The 16,557-nt window shown below is 40.3% G+C and overlaps 1 protein-coding gene across 1 annotated transcript in view; it reads right to left on the minus strand.

Annotated features, from left to right (window-relative positions):
• The window catches only part of LOC138983800 (muscleblind-like protein 1), a gene marked incomplete at its 5' end in the record, with an annotated part of 43,514 nt that overhangs the window by 17,238 nt on the left and 9,719 nt on the right, over positions 1-16,557 (minus strand). The window contains 7 exon segments of the mRNA XM_070357132.1: positions 992-1,039; positions 3,113-3,118; positions 3,120-3,269; positions 7,670-7,930; positions 9,991-10,062; positions 12,480-12,701; positions 14,860-14,949. Coding sequence (XP_070213233.1) covers positions 992-1,039; positions 3,113-3,118; positions 3,120-3,269; positions 7,670-7,930; positions 9,991-10,062; positions 12,480-12,701; positions 14,860-14,949 — 849 coding nt within the window.

Here is a 16,557-nt window from a genome sequence, read left to right on the forward strand (position 1 = left end):
TTTTTGCACGAGTGGAATTTTACGTGTATGACCGTTTTTTACCCCGCCATTCAGGCAGCCATACGCCGTTTTCGGAGGAACCACAGTTAATAAAAAGACATGGAACACTGATGGACACTCAACCCTGGAAATGCCTTTATCATGTCCCTTGATGCTCAGAGCAAATTATTAACAAAGCAAATCCAATCTCCACTGCTGATTTGCTGTAAAAGAAGTTGAACCCATTTTTACAAGAATTCTTAGGCCACCTTTACGAGGAAGGATTGAATTTTCAACGTCAAATATGGAAAAGTCAAGAACAATAACTCTTGTGAGAAAGGGTGAAACAATTTAACTAAACTGAATAATTTTGAAAAGGAATGTGAGCAGCATCAAACTACGGCATATAACATTACTAATTTTGTCAGGGATGCGAATATCTCCGTATACAGGGACAAAAGCTTTAACATTTTTTCTTTCCTTGTTGCCTTTTGCTTTAGTCTTCTTGAGTGCCCCTCTCGTAATATATGATAATGCTTCGGAATTTTGAGAAAATTGTCTTTGAGTCCACCGAAAGAATACTATCGCCAAATTATTGGCTATCCATTGCTGCTGTTTTACTAAATGAGATTTCTCTTTTAGGTTTATTCCATTCAATAAAGGTGACACTGAGATCCTGAATAAAATTCCGATGGTCATCCCTTCAAGAGAAAATTAGAAAAACGAGACAAAAAGACAAACACAAACATCATAGTTGATCTGTAAACCACAGAAGGATTTGTAAAATGTAAAGTAGCAAACAGATTGGTTTTTCAGGTAAAGAAATCACCGACTTTGTGTACCTGGGTAACCCAAAACAAAGACAGGACAAATAAAAATGAGAAAAGAAATCAGGGTTTCTTTGGGGTAAAAAATGTACCTCTTGCACCATTATCAACAACAAAATGAAAGATATTAAGAGAAAACTGACAAGAGATATAAGGGTAGTCTTCAATCTAAATTGTCACTGTACCTTGTGGAAGATAGTTTGCGTAGGCTTGGGACATGACTTCTCCGCTATCTATGACAAACAAAATGCATCGTGTCACAATGTAGGATGGCAGCCTCCATGACTTCTCCAGATGTTCCATTTTCCTTCAGACCCTCAGATGACTAAATTCGTGTGAACCTGGTTCATTGGGTTTCAACCAAGACTCACGTTTTGGTTTGTTTTGAGAATTAACAAATCGTTGAAACCAGGTTTCCATGTTCTCTTGATACAAGGACCACATACACAAATTCCTTCTGAGGTTTACACTTTTTCTGTGAGCTGCATTTCTTTTTCATAGGTCTCAAAATCACAACAAAAGCCATTGCACCCAACATTTTGCAAAGGGTGTTTTACACAACTGAAAACAGATGAAGAGCAAAGGTTTGGGTAGAAAAAGACAGAAAAGTAATGTTCTTTCAATGAAAACCATTTTGCTCTTTTCAATGTACTATCAGAAATGAGCAAATGTTTGGGTGGAAAAAAAGACAGAAAAGTAATCTTCTTTCAATGAAAACCATTTTGCTCTTTTCAATGTACTATCAGAAATTATCAAAAGAAATGCAGCTTTAACAATGATTAATTGTTGCATGTGTGAAAACTAACAGTTCTCGCAATCTTTGTCCCAGGACTGCAGAATATCAAGTTGTGCAGTAATTGTAAAGCAGGTCGTTAGCCAATTTTACAATTTATAATGGTTATAGTTTAGCAGCCCAGCTAAAATTTATCGGCTGAAAAACACGAATACCTGCAAGTCTGTGACTGATAAATAAAACAGTATACCAAAGAAAACAACATAAACTTCACCAAAGAACATAAAGCAGGACAACTACATCAAACATGGACACAACATACAAACATTTTTCAAACGTCAGTTGTGCACAAAATAACGTTTTATCAGTTGGACACACAGAACAATGAAACACCAACTAAATTAAACCACACAGAACTGGAAGGTAAAAAACACCTGAAAAACTGTTTTTCTAAAATAAAATATACACACCCCTTTGAAATCAAACAAATTTATCACATAGAGCATGCTGGTAGATTTTGTCGATTATCCTTTTTTTTGTTTCACTGTTTACTTCTTTGTTTAACACTTCACATAGCCACCTTTTAAGATTCTTGGTAGCTACTACCGAATCAGTCTGATTCGTTGACCAGAAAAGTCACAGCAAAGTAGATCAATTTTACACTTCTAAAAGTTCAGCAAAGTTCTTATTCAGAGCTATAAAAATCAAGACATTCTCTTGTTTCAAAGAAACGAAACCAGAGTGAGACCTCAATGACACAAAAACAAGTGAAATCATAACCTGAAGTGAAGTTAAGGGAATCAAAGAATATGAGCCTTTTTAATAAAATTGCATTAGACAGTTAACTGTTCACACAATACAAATTCAAAACAAGTGCAACTGAGACAAATGCACAATTCAATTGGACAAACAACTACAATACAAACAATGAATGCAATGGCGAAGAATCTACAAATGTGTCCAAGTGTTTCAAATAACCACACATGTTTGTAATTAAAAGTAAGTAGATTTACCTCTGAGTTAAGACTACCTTGCTTTTTCAGATTTTGTGTTCATAACATCGGTAAATCAACCTCCATTATAAAACTTCTTCCTTTCTAAACCCCGATTTTCTCAAATTTGTCTTTCTTTCTTTCTTTATTTGGTGTTTAACGTCGTTTTCAACCGTTCAAGGTTATATCGCGACGGGGAAATGGGGGGGGGGGGGGGGGGGGGGGGGGGGGGGAGATGGGATAGAGCCACTTGTTAATTGTTTCTTGTTCACAAAAGCACTAATAAAAAAATTGCTCCAGGGGCTTGCAACGTATAGTACAATATATGACCTTACTGGGAGAATGCAAGTTTCCAGTACAAAGGACTTAACATTTCTTACATACTGCTTGACTAAAATCTGTACAAACATTGACTATATTCTATACAAGAAACACTTAACAAGGGTAAAAGAAGAAACAGAATCCGTTAGTCGCCTCTTACGACATGCTGGGGAGCATCGGGTAAATTCTTCCCCCCAACCCGCGGGGAGTTCTCAAATTTGTCTGAGGTCTAAAAAGGAAAGTATGAGGCCTGTACTCACATGTGACTGGGATGTAGGGCTGCTGCTGAAGGTGCATGAGAGTGGCTTGCTGGTAGGGGGACGTCTGGATGGTGGGCTGGTACATGGGTATGCCGCTCTTGCCAAGGCTGCCGTCAATTGCCATCCGTTTGTAAGGAGGGACTAACATCTGCTGAGGCTGAGCCAAGAAAGGACCTGGGTAAGTCTTGAGAGCTTGTGTCCAAACGCACAGGAGGACATACACAAACACTTAAAAATTGACATTATACATCTCTTGGAATAAGTATTGCCCACCCCTGTCAAATGAACCCAACTGTTTGGCTTTGTCATGGCAAACATATTCCCAGCAAATAAAACTGATCCAAACCCAAAATTGAAAACATTACTATCAGTACTTTTTGGTGCCCTTGCAACAAGAAAATCAGAAGAGAAAAAAGCTAGTGTTAATAAAAAGACCCAACACTCAGTAAAAAACCCACCGAAGTTACAGAATCTAGCAGAATAGTGGAAAACAAAGTTACAGATACAGAATACAGTACTGATCATTCTACAATATTTAATATATTTGTAAATAGATTATTGGAAACAAAATCTGTTGTATCACATTGCAGAATCACATGACAAGCGTAACACGGTGGAAACACGTCTACAAATTTTGTAACATTTGCAAGGGGACCAGACTGGTGTGCTTGCATATTGAATACTGCATTGCACTGAAAACCACCATGGACAGGCATTTTTTCACAAAGCGAACTGTCATGCATCAAGGCTTGTGAAAACGTGAGGCCGTGGAATAAAAAAAAAAAGACTTTTTACCAATCAGAAAGAAAACAAGATAAGGATTCCGTCAAAAAACATAAAATCAGATCTACGAAGCAAGATAAAAAAGAGAAAGAGCTATGAATACTCGTCATGTGACTGTGCAACTCATCTTTAATTCCAAAAGCAATTCTACAGCTACATGCAAAGCATCATGGGAAAAAAAAGTACCAGAACAAGTTCTTCGGCAGGGTCGCGAGGACGTTTTTTGCTCGCGGTCAGGACCTCAACCACTTGCGGCTAATTAGTATGCACAGCGCATGATGGCATTGGCCAATGAAATGTCAGCGGCATGGCGGGTTGCAGCACAGACAACAGCAAGCGGCAAGGCATGACGGGGGTGATGAAAATAAAAAAAGAGGCACCATCGATAAAGTTCGTCATCATGCAAATATAATAACGTTTGTGGTTAAATCCTTCACAAAAAAGCAGTATGTAGAAGAGACGTCATGCTAGTGATGCTTGTAAAACTCAGTGCTGAACAGGGACAGCGATTGGTTGTTTCCTCCCCCACTACGAGACAGACAGGAGACAAATCAAAACAAATGAAAGAAAGCAGAGATGTTGTTGCAACTGTTTTAGGGGCAAATCATAAAGGCGTCATTAATAGGGTCTGGACTAGGGAATGAAGTTTCAGAATTGTGAAAAGAGCAGCCTTTGAAAGGGTTTTTAAATTTTGTTTGGACTGCTACACAATTTAAAATCTGAAACAAATCTAGCAAGAATTATTTTTGGCTCAAAAGGGACAGGAAAAAGGTAGAGATGAGATTTTCTCTCTCAAAAAACTGCCACAGCTTAAGAGGGTTTCTTAGATTGATGTGATCACTATTAGTTTGAAGCATGTGGTGAGGTTTGGACATGAAGAGAGACTCAATTGAAAGTGGAAAGTTTTCAGTGACTTGGTGAAGCTGAGGAGCCCATAAAAGCGCTGAAAAACAAAGAAGGCGGAATTAAAAGTCAAAAATGGAGGGGCACTGCCAAATTCGTCTTTAAATTCTGCGGACTACTGTGCATTGTTCTGTACGTTTCTATGGGAAAGGGTCATGACAGACCCGCTTGTGGCGCTCTAGGAAACAGGGAAAAAAAGCAGTTTATGGTATTAAACATACAACTGTTTGCATGATGGATAAAAAGCTGAGCCATCTCTACCCAACAGCCTGGAACAGGGGCAGACAAACAAGTGACACCTTCTTTTAGCCAGCTAGGCACCATGTTTGTCTTTTTTTTTATAGCCAGCTAGACATCATGTTTGTCTTTTTTTTTTATAGCCAGATAGGCACCATGGGTATCGTTTCACAAGCTTATTATTTCTGGCAGTCAGGTTCCTTGTCTCCCTCTACCAAGCTGCTGGACAGAGATCGGTGGCAAGTTGAAGGTCACACGTTGACATACAAGGGCAGCCAGTTGCAGTGCCTGGCGCCCATTCTGCCTGCAGGGTGTCATTCGTTGCCATGGACACCAGGACACTGCACCTGGCTGCAGAAGAAGCGGCTGACAGGTGCGTTGTGGCCTCCACACCTACCTGGTTTTGACGTACGTGAACACATTTGTCCTCAACTTCACTCCCTTCCTACCAGTCCAAACACTGCACATAACACTCTCCAGGTCACACTGCCATCAGGGTTCACCCGCGTTCATGACTAAATTCAAGTTTTCTTTTTAAATCAGATTATATCTTAAAAGAAGATGAGTAGTGAAGATTATCTGATCTGGTTTACAACATACTTTTAGATTACAAACAGTTTCTTGCGAGTTTATTATCTTTATGGTAAAAAAAACCTAGAAACAAAAAAGTATATATTTGTTTCAACTCCGAAAAGTGACGGTGGACAGATAGAAAAACAACTGCAATTGTTATCTATCCTTTCCCATTCAACGCATTTGTCCAAATTGTTTGATTACATCTCTGCTGTCAAATCTGCTTTGTGCACATGCTTCGTGTAAATGTTTTCACCACTGAGGAGCCATAGAGAAAAGCAGCTGAAGGGGGGAAGGAAGCTGTATGGGAGCAACAGAAAAACGAGGAGAGATCCTTTTTGTTTGCTGAGAGCTTGGCTGAAAGTGGGGACGAGGGGGCAGCGAGAGTATTTGGTGAGCACCAGAGGCAGCTGAAATTCAGACGTTACTGTGTGAGCATCACCAAATTATATAGCAAGCAACTAAAGCAGAAAATAACAGGAACAGAAAATACCCTATAGGCGAAAAATAAATAAGCAAAGCAAAAAAACTTTGAAGCAGCAAAACTGAACACTTGCAACATCGTCCAGTGGCTGCCTTCAGTGCAAGCCACACGCGATGGCAAGATGGCTAATCATCAAACGCCAGAAAACAACTGACTGGAAGGAGGGGCGAGCATGCTGCTCCCTCCACTGTGACCAACAAAAGCACAAAGCGAGCGAGGCATCCCGTGCAAGCCGAACATCCAAGCTCCAGACACCCGACGAAAGCGGCTTCAAGATGCTGTCTTTTACTTCCACAATCAGATCCAAGGCTAACAGACAGTAGCAAGGTGAGTTCTGAGCATGCATACAGAGAGTGTGTGGTAGTAGTAATCTCAGTCATCGTTTATTAGATGCAATATAAAAAAACAAAGAACAGCAACTCGTTATAAAAGCAAAGAATTCAAAAATGCAGGAAAAGACAACCCGATTGTTACAGCCCTCGGCAGAGTCTCAATGCAAATCACCTGAAGGCGAGAAACTTCGAAAATAGTGAAGATCACCTTAGCTAAACGCTGCCGATTTTGTGCAGGGTGAAACCTCTGTCTTGACATTCTTTTCAAATAAAAGCTCAACTTCAACTGTCTGAAATTACCCACTGTGGACAGCTTTTTGTACAATTTGTTTTTGGACTTTTGTTAACGGTACCTGTCCTGTTACATTTTTTCTTGGTTGAAATATCTGTTCACTATCTGTTTTTCTTTCTTGTCAATTGCCACGAACAGAATGTGGTGCGAGGAAACACTGTTATGCTTTCAAGAATTTTTTGACTGCTGCTGTTCATTCTTTCTAAGTCTGAAATCCTTGCCAGGTCTATTGGTCTCCTCAAGGATTATGTTCCCTTAGTTGGACCCTATTTTGGCTGCAGTATACGTTGGAAATTAGTCCATCTTCTTTTCATTTGTCACTGCAGATTTTAAACACAGTCGGCCCCAGAATGGCAAAGAGAAAGGTGTTTACCGAAGTTAAAAAAACCCAGTTTGGGTACAGTTTTTGTTGCTGTTAAGTGTCTAGATTCCCAATTCAGTGACTAAGGACATTTAAACCCTCAAATTTCAAGTGAAAAGAACTAAAATCCAAAACAATCCCGGCTGGGCATGGGACGCAGATTCAAGCCAAACGAAGCCTGGACACAAGGCATTTGCCATCTACAAAATCCAGAGCATCAGACTGAACTAATTTCGGCACTTCAGAGACTGACTTGAGACACTGGCGCAAGGCTTCAGGCATAAGAGGAGCAGCAAGAGCGAGCGAGCACCAACAGAAAGACAGCAGCGAGACCGAGAAGAGAAAACTCTGGGGCAAAAATAAACCAAGGGCAGCAGCAGGACTCAAGTAACAGGCAGGACTTTGACTTATGCCCCAACTTGCAGCAGCAAAAAAAAAAAAAAAAAAAAAAGGGGGGGGGGGGTACCGCACAGAGCCCAGAGAAACAAGGTACTATGTACAGTACCCCAAACAAGGTGTTGGGTGTTGAGACAGAAGCAGCAAGGTGAGTGAGAGAAGAAGAAGGACAAGAGAGGAAGAAAAGCAACCCTACCACTCCCTGGGGAGGGCCGCCAGAGCCAGAGGGTGGAGCAGCAGCGTTAGCTCGTTGCTGAGCGGCCTTTATCTGAGACTGCAGATGAGCCGGAGGGTGAAAATATCTACACGAATCCCGTGTACACTTGTTCTTTACAAAATCCATACACACCGTCACCTGGTTGTCCCCACTGTCCACCGTTACGTTTTCGGTTGGGTGGGCGTAGCGACAGTCACTAGGCTGTCGCGAGCATGTACCTCTCTGAAATTCTCGACATACCTGAAAAAACGACCCGAAAATGGACTGAGTTGAGTGATCAGCACTGAGCAATAGAAACAGTCTTTAGGATTTCTTTTTTTAGTGATCATTTTTTTTTTCCCCTTCAAAAACATCATTTCCTCTCAGTGAACCAGGTCACTAATAATCGTGTGTATAGCTTAAAACTCAGCAGTCATTCCTGACAGGAACTTTGGTCTGTTCTTAGTGTCGAACTTCACTTCTTCTTCAGAGGACTCTTCGAGGATTTTTCTCCTGTCTGACATTCACCGCGTAAGCCGATGAAAAAGCGTCGACTCTCAAAAGTAAAGTCAAAAATAACTTTGAGAACAATGAGAAAATGTCTCAAATGTGTCCTATCTGCGAAATGTTAACTCGGAAATTTGAAGCGTCCAAAATTTAAATTCAACTGTTCATGTTGTTGGCTCGAATGTATAACTTGTAATCAATGCATACACACGGGCAGAAGTGTCGGCGTGGAGTAGTGAGGGATGTAGCCATCAGAGTGTACAAGCGGAAGCTGGTGAGGCAGAGAGTGATCCCCCCCTAGCTCAACTTCCCCCAAAACTTCCGTCCATGTCCAAACAACCACCTCCATCTTTCCTTCTGCTGCATTCGCACAACTCCCACGTGTACTGGATTTCTTCACCAGCGGACTTTTACGTCTATGAACGTCTCTACCCTGCCTTTTTCAGGCAGCCATACTCCGTTTACGTGGGGATTTGTACCTCTCATCTGCTATAAAATCTAACGTTTCCATAAATTGTTTCTACTGTTGCTGCACAGCTGTATGACCAGAGAGTATTCTGCTTTCCTCATTTTGTTTCAAAAGAAAGAATAAATGGTGTCCGTTATTATATTGTCTTTCAATTTCCAAATACAATGCCTCAAAAGGACAAAGCCAACCCTACACAAATGGATGTTTGACAGGTTATGTGTGTTTACTGCAGGTAGTGTTAGGCCACTTTAACATCCACCTGCCAAGGCTGTTAAGGTGTCTGCATTGTGTCAAGTATACCTGGAATACCTAGCTGAAAACAATGTTAAAGTGTCACTTGTGCACTTGCTTTTTGCGCTGAATAGGGCAGTGGCAGGAGGAAGCGAAGTCATGCAAACTGAAACACCTGTGACAGCATCGATCTTCATTCAAAATTCTTTTATCTTTTATGGCGGGCGTACAACTGGGTAACAGCAGTGGTCAAAATAAAGAGTTAAAAAAAAGTATAGCTGGTAAAAAAAAAACAAGAAAAAAATAAACTGAAGGGCAGAGAAAAGAGTGCAACTCAAAGCCTACATAGAGTACGGTACAGGTCCCAAAGCTAGTGGAGAATTGGAAGCCAGGTGTAAGGATAATGCTGAGATAACCAAGTCAGCCTACGATGTAACAATATGGAACCAAGCCGGCAGGTCCGTGACCGACAGAGCAGGCGTGCATGGGGAGGGAAGCACTCCAATCCCCACAGCATTAAAGCAGTTACTACATGTCATTAGCTGCACAACAATATCGTAGGCACTGAAGAAAGCCCGGACATACAGGCACAGCACATCCACAACAGGGACTGAAATTTAATCTTCTGGAAGGGGGGAGGGCGAGGGGTAGGAGGAGGGGGATACAGGGAGCAGGGTTGACTCTGAAGAAGTACAAGATTGAAACTCAAAGCTGAGCAAAGCCATAGCTTATCTGGGATAATGAAACAGACAGCTAAGTCAATGGAAAGGACAGCGGCTCAGTTTGCTTGAGGAGAGCTACAAGGCGACTGAATGAATAAACCACGTCAGCCGAGACAAAAAGGGTACAGCACACACAAACTGAAGACAAAATCAGCAGAGCCATAAAAGCAGCAAAAATTGGTCTAGCAATAACAGCCAAAAAACAAGGCGCCAGTCTTGATCCAACACTCAAAAAACGTAAAGAAGCGACCATTGAAGCCGACTGCAAAGGAGGAGAGGCACGTTTCATAGCCTTCTCACAGCAGAGCTAGAGACTGTGTAGCCAAGAAGCCAGCAAGACACGCGCGTCACCAAGGCTACCATGACGTGTAGGAGTATCCATGACAACTGACCTGATGAGATCCCAGGAGGAGGGAATCGGACAAGGGGGGTTCACACGCTGCCTCACCAGAGTCTGAAACCCGCTGTGTGAGCCACCGCGACATGGAACACACACAGCCCAACAAACGTATGTCAGTGGTTTTTATAACACAACTTGCTTGCTCTGCTCTCACTGTCATTTGATTCACCTGCACTACTTCTTCATTGCCAAGGAATCGTCTCTCGGTAGATTGGTTCACAAAGCTTGGCTGACTTTAGTTTTGATTGATCCATTCGTAATTCAATCTACATTACAACAGGTAAGAACAGGTATCAGGGACACGGCTGACAACTGCTGATTGTTAAGATAAAAAACAAAACAGAAGGTATAAATACACATCACGTCAATCAAAGCCCTCGTCATCTGCCCAACACACAAAACACAAACTAATACAGGTCTACAGAGACAAAACACACACATGGAGACACGCTTGGTTGAAACCCAGAGGTTGTGGAGATAGTTACACAGAGAACAAATCCTGCAACTGGATTAACACTTCAAGCAAAAGTTTGCATACTCCAACACAGCAGTTTTCTGCAAAAAGCAAATCATCATTCAAAATGAACAAATACAAGAAGCAGTCAAACGATGAAAACATATAATAACAATCTTGACTCAGAACTGGAGATGAGAAACACTTTTGGAAAAAAAATATTCAAACAAAAATGTGTCTTGTCTACACGTAAAGACAGCCCAGAACTGACACTGGTAGGGTTTTTGATTTACATATAGACAAAAAGAAAACACATTTGGTTGGGCTAATTGAAAACAAAAAACATGTTATTGTGAATAGTCATAAGGGAAAGAAAGGCTGATATTGAAATCGAATACTTTAGTACATGACTGTATGGGGCAAGGCCTAGAAAGATAGGGAATATGAGGGGTGTAGCAGTAAGTTAATTTGAAAAGGGGAGAAAACAGAGCCAACGTTCCCCCACTAACTCCCCTCCTGCCCAGCCTAAAAACCAAACATATGTCTGACTAATCTGATAGTTCAGACTGCATTCAAAGGAAAGCCATAAACTCTATCCAATGCATAGATGGCAAGACTCTGTTTCCATACACAGACTGTACAGATCATTCGAAACAGAAAGCACCAGAGTGACAAACAAAATCCGCTCTCTACAAGACAATCACATCGAGTTTCTCCCACCAGTAAAAATGTCAGTGCCAAAAATTTTACTTAAGAAACAACATGTTTTGAATTCAACAACAAAATGAATGCAAAACAGTTTCATTGCAAAGAAAGACTTCAAAACAAAATTCCCTTTTAAAGTCAGGTTGGGCAGTTACAAATAATTTTAAGGTAATTTTCTTTTCATTTATATTTCATTTTTAGTGGGAGAAAACTCTGGCACATATGTGCAGTCAAACGAAACAGACACTGAACATGTCATGACATATAAAAACCAATTAACATACATGTACTATAGAAGCTTAAATGTGACTGATAATTTATACACTGTGCATTTGACTTCAACTCTTTGTTGTTGAGCCTCAGTATTCTCTTCTTGTTACTTTTATTAATTTTATTTTCACACTCAATGCAATAACATTTGTGAAATGTTGCAACCGACTTATTCAAATTTCTAATGAAATAAAACGAGGACCGATGTCCCTGTTATTATCAAAGGCAAACTTCAGTCTTTACATCTTGGTATGCAAGACACTTCAACAAAGAGCAAAAGTCAGACGCTAAGCAAAACATATCACTCTCAGAATGCAGTCCTAAGATAAACAATCAGAGAGAGATAGAGAGAGAGAGAGAAGGCAGAGAGAGAGAGAGAGAGAGAGAGAGAGAGAGAGAGAGAGAGAGAGAGAGAGAGAGAGAAAGAGAGAGAGAGAGAGAGAGACAGAGAGAGAGAGAGACAGAGAGACAGAGAGACAGACAGAGAGAGAGAGAGAGTCTTTAAACACCTGGGCAGCATTGTTGTTCTGCTGAGAAAATGTTAATAAATCCCTGACAAAATGTTCGAGATTCCCCAAATCGTTTTCACCACACACAAAAATTAGCAACACACGATATTACTTTAAACCGAGATTTACACGACCATGAATTTTCCTCATGGTAAAGTTTGCTTCAAGTTTTTATTTGATTTGTTTTATTTAAAGAAAAGACACTTTTCAAGGCAGCCACCAGACAGATACACTGTTCACAAATTTATTCTGTGGTTCGAAATCGCCAGCTTAACAACCTGAAATTGCTGTATCATTTTTTTACCGAGCAGTTAAAATGGAAAAACTTCTACAGACAAGCGTTGAATGTGTAACTTCAATCTACAATTCACTCAACCACAAGACAAAAGTAAGCTCAACCCACTCAGCAGAACAAAAGTGCCTTGCATTGCAAATCAAAACCCAGAAAAGACACATTTAATTTTAAATTAAACAAAAGACGAAAAGACAGAATCCAGAGAGACAGAGAAAGGACGCCAAGAATGCCACCCTCCGTCCTCATACCTGGGACCCATACACCCAATAGTCGGAACACGATAGAGTTGGTCGCCCTACCTCAAGACGATCTGGTCTAGTCTTAGTCGGTATAGGGGTGGAGATGACACCCTGCATCTGCTGTGTGACCATGGTACCATCGCCACCCGGCATCGTCACTGTGGGTAGACCGTAGGGGCTGTACTGGTGTACTGCCGACGTGGGGACAGAGCTCAGGTAATGCGGTCCCGCCTGCAATCACGGGCACCAATCGGATTAGCACCTGGGCTTCTATAAACCAATATCACCTTTTACGACAGGCACAACATAAAGGGTGAAAAAGTCATCAAAACTGGCGTTCCAGGAGTATACCAGTGTTGGGGATTCGAATAGGAGTACCTTGGCCAAGTAAGTTTAGTTAACAAGTGTGCACATCATTTGCACATGACCTGGGAAGGTTTCGGCAAAGGGAAAAGATGGGGCACTCTAAGTGAGGTAAAGTTAACGTGAATCAGTGACTCGACTTAACAGAACAATTAACTTTGCTTCATCCCTTTGGGAAGGGAAAACAATTGAGAGATAAGTGACAGTACCATTAATCACCTGCAATTGTGTCTGCTGTGTGTCTTGTTTGTCCACTTTAAAGCCAGATACGCCCGAGTCTAAGTCAATGTTTAGTGTTTTTTTGAGAAAATGTTCCATAAACTTAACCTTTTTTTTTTTTTAATTCTTAAAAGAAAAAGACAAGAAAAAGAAAACTGTATTCGTTCAGGAGGAATTTCATATAATATTTAAAACGATTAACGATAATTAAATCGATTTCAAAAGAGGTATCTGAATCTTTATAGAATCCACTTCGTTTTGTGGGAACTTTATTACAGTGTGTCAATTCTGTTACGGGTTGGATCCAGGCAATTCAAATAATGAGATAATAAGCTTTCAGTTTGTTGCCCAGGGAACAAGGGCAACATTCTCTCCCTACATTCTTATATTATGCAAACTTATCATCCTCTATTTAATAGTTTTGTTTTCACTTGTGAGAAAGGGTAGTGCAGAGGTAGGGGGGGGGGGTCATTTCAGTTGCTAGAAGTTTTTAATTCATAAAAATGGTCTAAAACGTCTAACCGGAAAATAAAGTGAATGAGTACTCTCAAAAGCTGTTTGAAGGTGCAATACTTCTCGTGTTAGCAATGTTGTTCACTACGGTGCTTCAGAACTGTCCTAGCATTGTATGAGTGTTCTTCCACTTGGATATTTACCACAAATCAGCAGTCAGACGGCTTTCTGTGAAGAATGGGAATTGCACAGAATTGAATTTTCAGGTGTCAATTACAAAATTAAACTCAGAAGGGAAAATTTCACTGTGCAAAGAGAGCAAGAGCTTAGCTGTCGAACAGTTCATTTCAGGTATGTGTCCAAATGGAAGAATGCTCATACCAAATGCACAGGTAAAAGCCTCGATTTATCTGAGGTGGTGCACCTAATCCCTTTCGCGTGAAGAAATGTACCTTGAAATGCAAAGATGCGAGGCAAACTAACTAAATGTCGTACTTGGCTGGCACTAAAAGCTGTTGCGGAAGATTTAGCACTGAGAGTTTTGGAGACCTACATAGACGTACGACTAAGAAAGCAGTAGACATTCTGTATACTAAATTTCTGTCAATAATGATAGGACGATTCGGAGGATTTCTTCTGAAATGACTAATTGAAATGTTAGGCTTGTCCAAGGCTATCTAATTATTTTTCCTGCAGAAGCGTAGGTATCTGAAAAAATGCTTGACATCCATTTCCGAGAAAAAAGAGACGAGCGATGATAGGACAACTACAAGCAAATGGTACACGAATTCCAAGAAAGAAAAGCAGAGATATCTCCATTCGATCGACATGCAAAATGCAATGAATTTTCATGCACATTCGTTTTAGGGAGGGTTAAAGGTGCAACATGCCTACACAAAGTGAAGGAGTAAACATAAATAAGCTACTAGCGCTCAGTACAGCAGCTCACAGTGCTGCGAGTTTTGCGAGGGCAGAAAACGAGCCATAAGCAATGCACTTCAGAAAGCTCAAAGAAACAGTGCTATGTGATGGAAACACCACAAACAGACGTCATTATTTGTAAACAAAGGTCATGAGTTTGGGGTGTGTGGAAAAGAATGAAAGAAACAAAAACGAAAAATAGAGGATATTCACTGTCAGACTGTCAGTTATAGCCATTAAACATAAAATAACTTACTGTGGACGTCTATTGTGTGACGTAACCACTCTAGCAATGTCATAACGATATATAATAAAGATAATCTCAAAGGTAAAGAGAGAGAGAGAGAAAAAGAGAGAGAGAAAAAGAGAGAGAGAGAGAGAGAGAGAGAGAGAGAGAGAGAGAGAGAGAGAGAAGAATGAAGCATTGACGAACTCGAGCAGTAGCGGAGGACGAGGTAGCGAAGCTTACAAAAGAAGCGGGGTGGCTGACATGGGTCGGACGGCTCTGGGATGTGGCGGCAGCCTAAAAATAGAAACGCCATTCAAAGTCACACACACGCTCCTTTCTCAACATGCAACAGTGGTTGGTACCGTCTCTCCTTCCACCCAATCAACCAAGATGGTCGTCTGCGGGCGAAGACCTGACACACTTCATTATGCTTCTGCCCCCCTCCGCCCCATAATTTTTTGTACACGTACATTTTCACATGCATAAAGGTACGCTGTTTTGTTTTTATAACTTAGCTGGTGAATTTACATCTACTTAATGACTGCAAAAACAACAAGTAATGTATTTAGTTGTTGATGATGATGATGATGATGACTAGGCCAATCAAAAGATGCCAATCAATCAAATAAAAATGTCCAAATAACTTAGCTTTCAAATAAACAACTGCACTAACTTTGTTCAGTCTCATATAAACGTAGTCTACGACACAATAATTCCGCCATGCGATTACAAAATAAAATCATTCATTCATATGAAAGACACAAAACAACAACTTCACAATCCATTTGACATTAATAAAAAATAAAAAAGCAAGCCTAACACAAAAAGCAAAAAAATATTGCCATGATATGAAACAAAGCACTGGATGTGTAAAGACTAGTGGTAAAAGTTATCAAACGTTTCTGGACAAACAGAAGCTAAAATCAAAGAGTTTCTAATTTGAAAAGGGACATGATTAAATCAAGATTTAGAGTACAGAAAATTTCCATTCAAACTGGTTTACAACTGTTTGTTGGTTAGGCCTAAAAATAAAATAGGTGTGGTTACGGTAACCCGACCTACCCTATTTTTAGGGGCCGACCCTATAACTTTTTATTACATTTGTCCAAAAAAACACCAAAAAAACCACACAAGAAAACGAGTGCAGAAAACGCAATGAAAGCGAAAGCGCCCGAGTCGCACACTTATTTCCCTGTCAAGTAGGTTTAATTTGTACACATTAGAAAAAAAAGTTAAAAAAAAAAGAAGTGATTGCCTACCTTTCTACCCTATTTTATTTGGCTATGTTACCGTAACCACACCTATTTTTTTTTTTTTTGCCTTATTATTTTGTATTGTCTCTTCGCATTACAACCTACTACTACTGTAGGATGTGTTTTCTCTGAAATGCTATTACAGCTGACTGTATCTGGTAAACTAAATGTTGCATGACAAAAAACAAGAAGACTTTTAGAGACTCAGTGATTTAGCTGAAGTAGTAATTACCTTGAAGCACAGAGCATTTTGGTAATCCTGACAAAGCATTACAGACACACAGATAAAACGACAGAATACATTTGAAACAAGAAGTAGATTCCTGAAGCTAAAATGGAATGAGGCAACACCCATAAAAGCAACCCAAAACCGAAGAAATGCGTCAAGAATGGCAAAAGCTAACAAGATAAAAGGTCCGAATCCTGGAGAATGTGAAGATATTCCAATCTTTGTCATAACTTCAGCGATGTCAAAGATAAAACAGGCAAACAGTAAACACGCTGTTAAGTCAGATGTTTGGACAATTCAAATACTTTGGAGCAAAACTACCAGCCACTGAACCATTTGTTCACACAAAATGATTGGTCAATAGACGATGCTCTAAAATACTTTTGTCGGGTTTTTATTTGCTGAAGAAAAGTTGTGCTC

Source organism: Littorina saxatilis, linkage group LG13 (genome assembly GCF_037325665.1).
Source record: "Littorina saxatilis isolate snail1 linkage group LG13, US_GU_Lsax_2.0, whole genome shotgun sequence".
NCBI lineage: Eukaryota > Metazoa > Mollusca > Gastropoda > Littorinimorpha > Littorinidae > Littorina > Littorina saxatilis.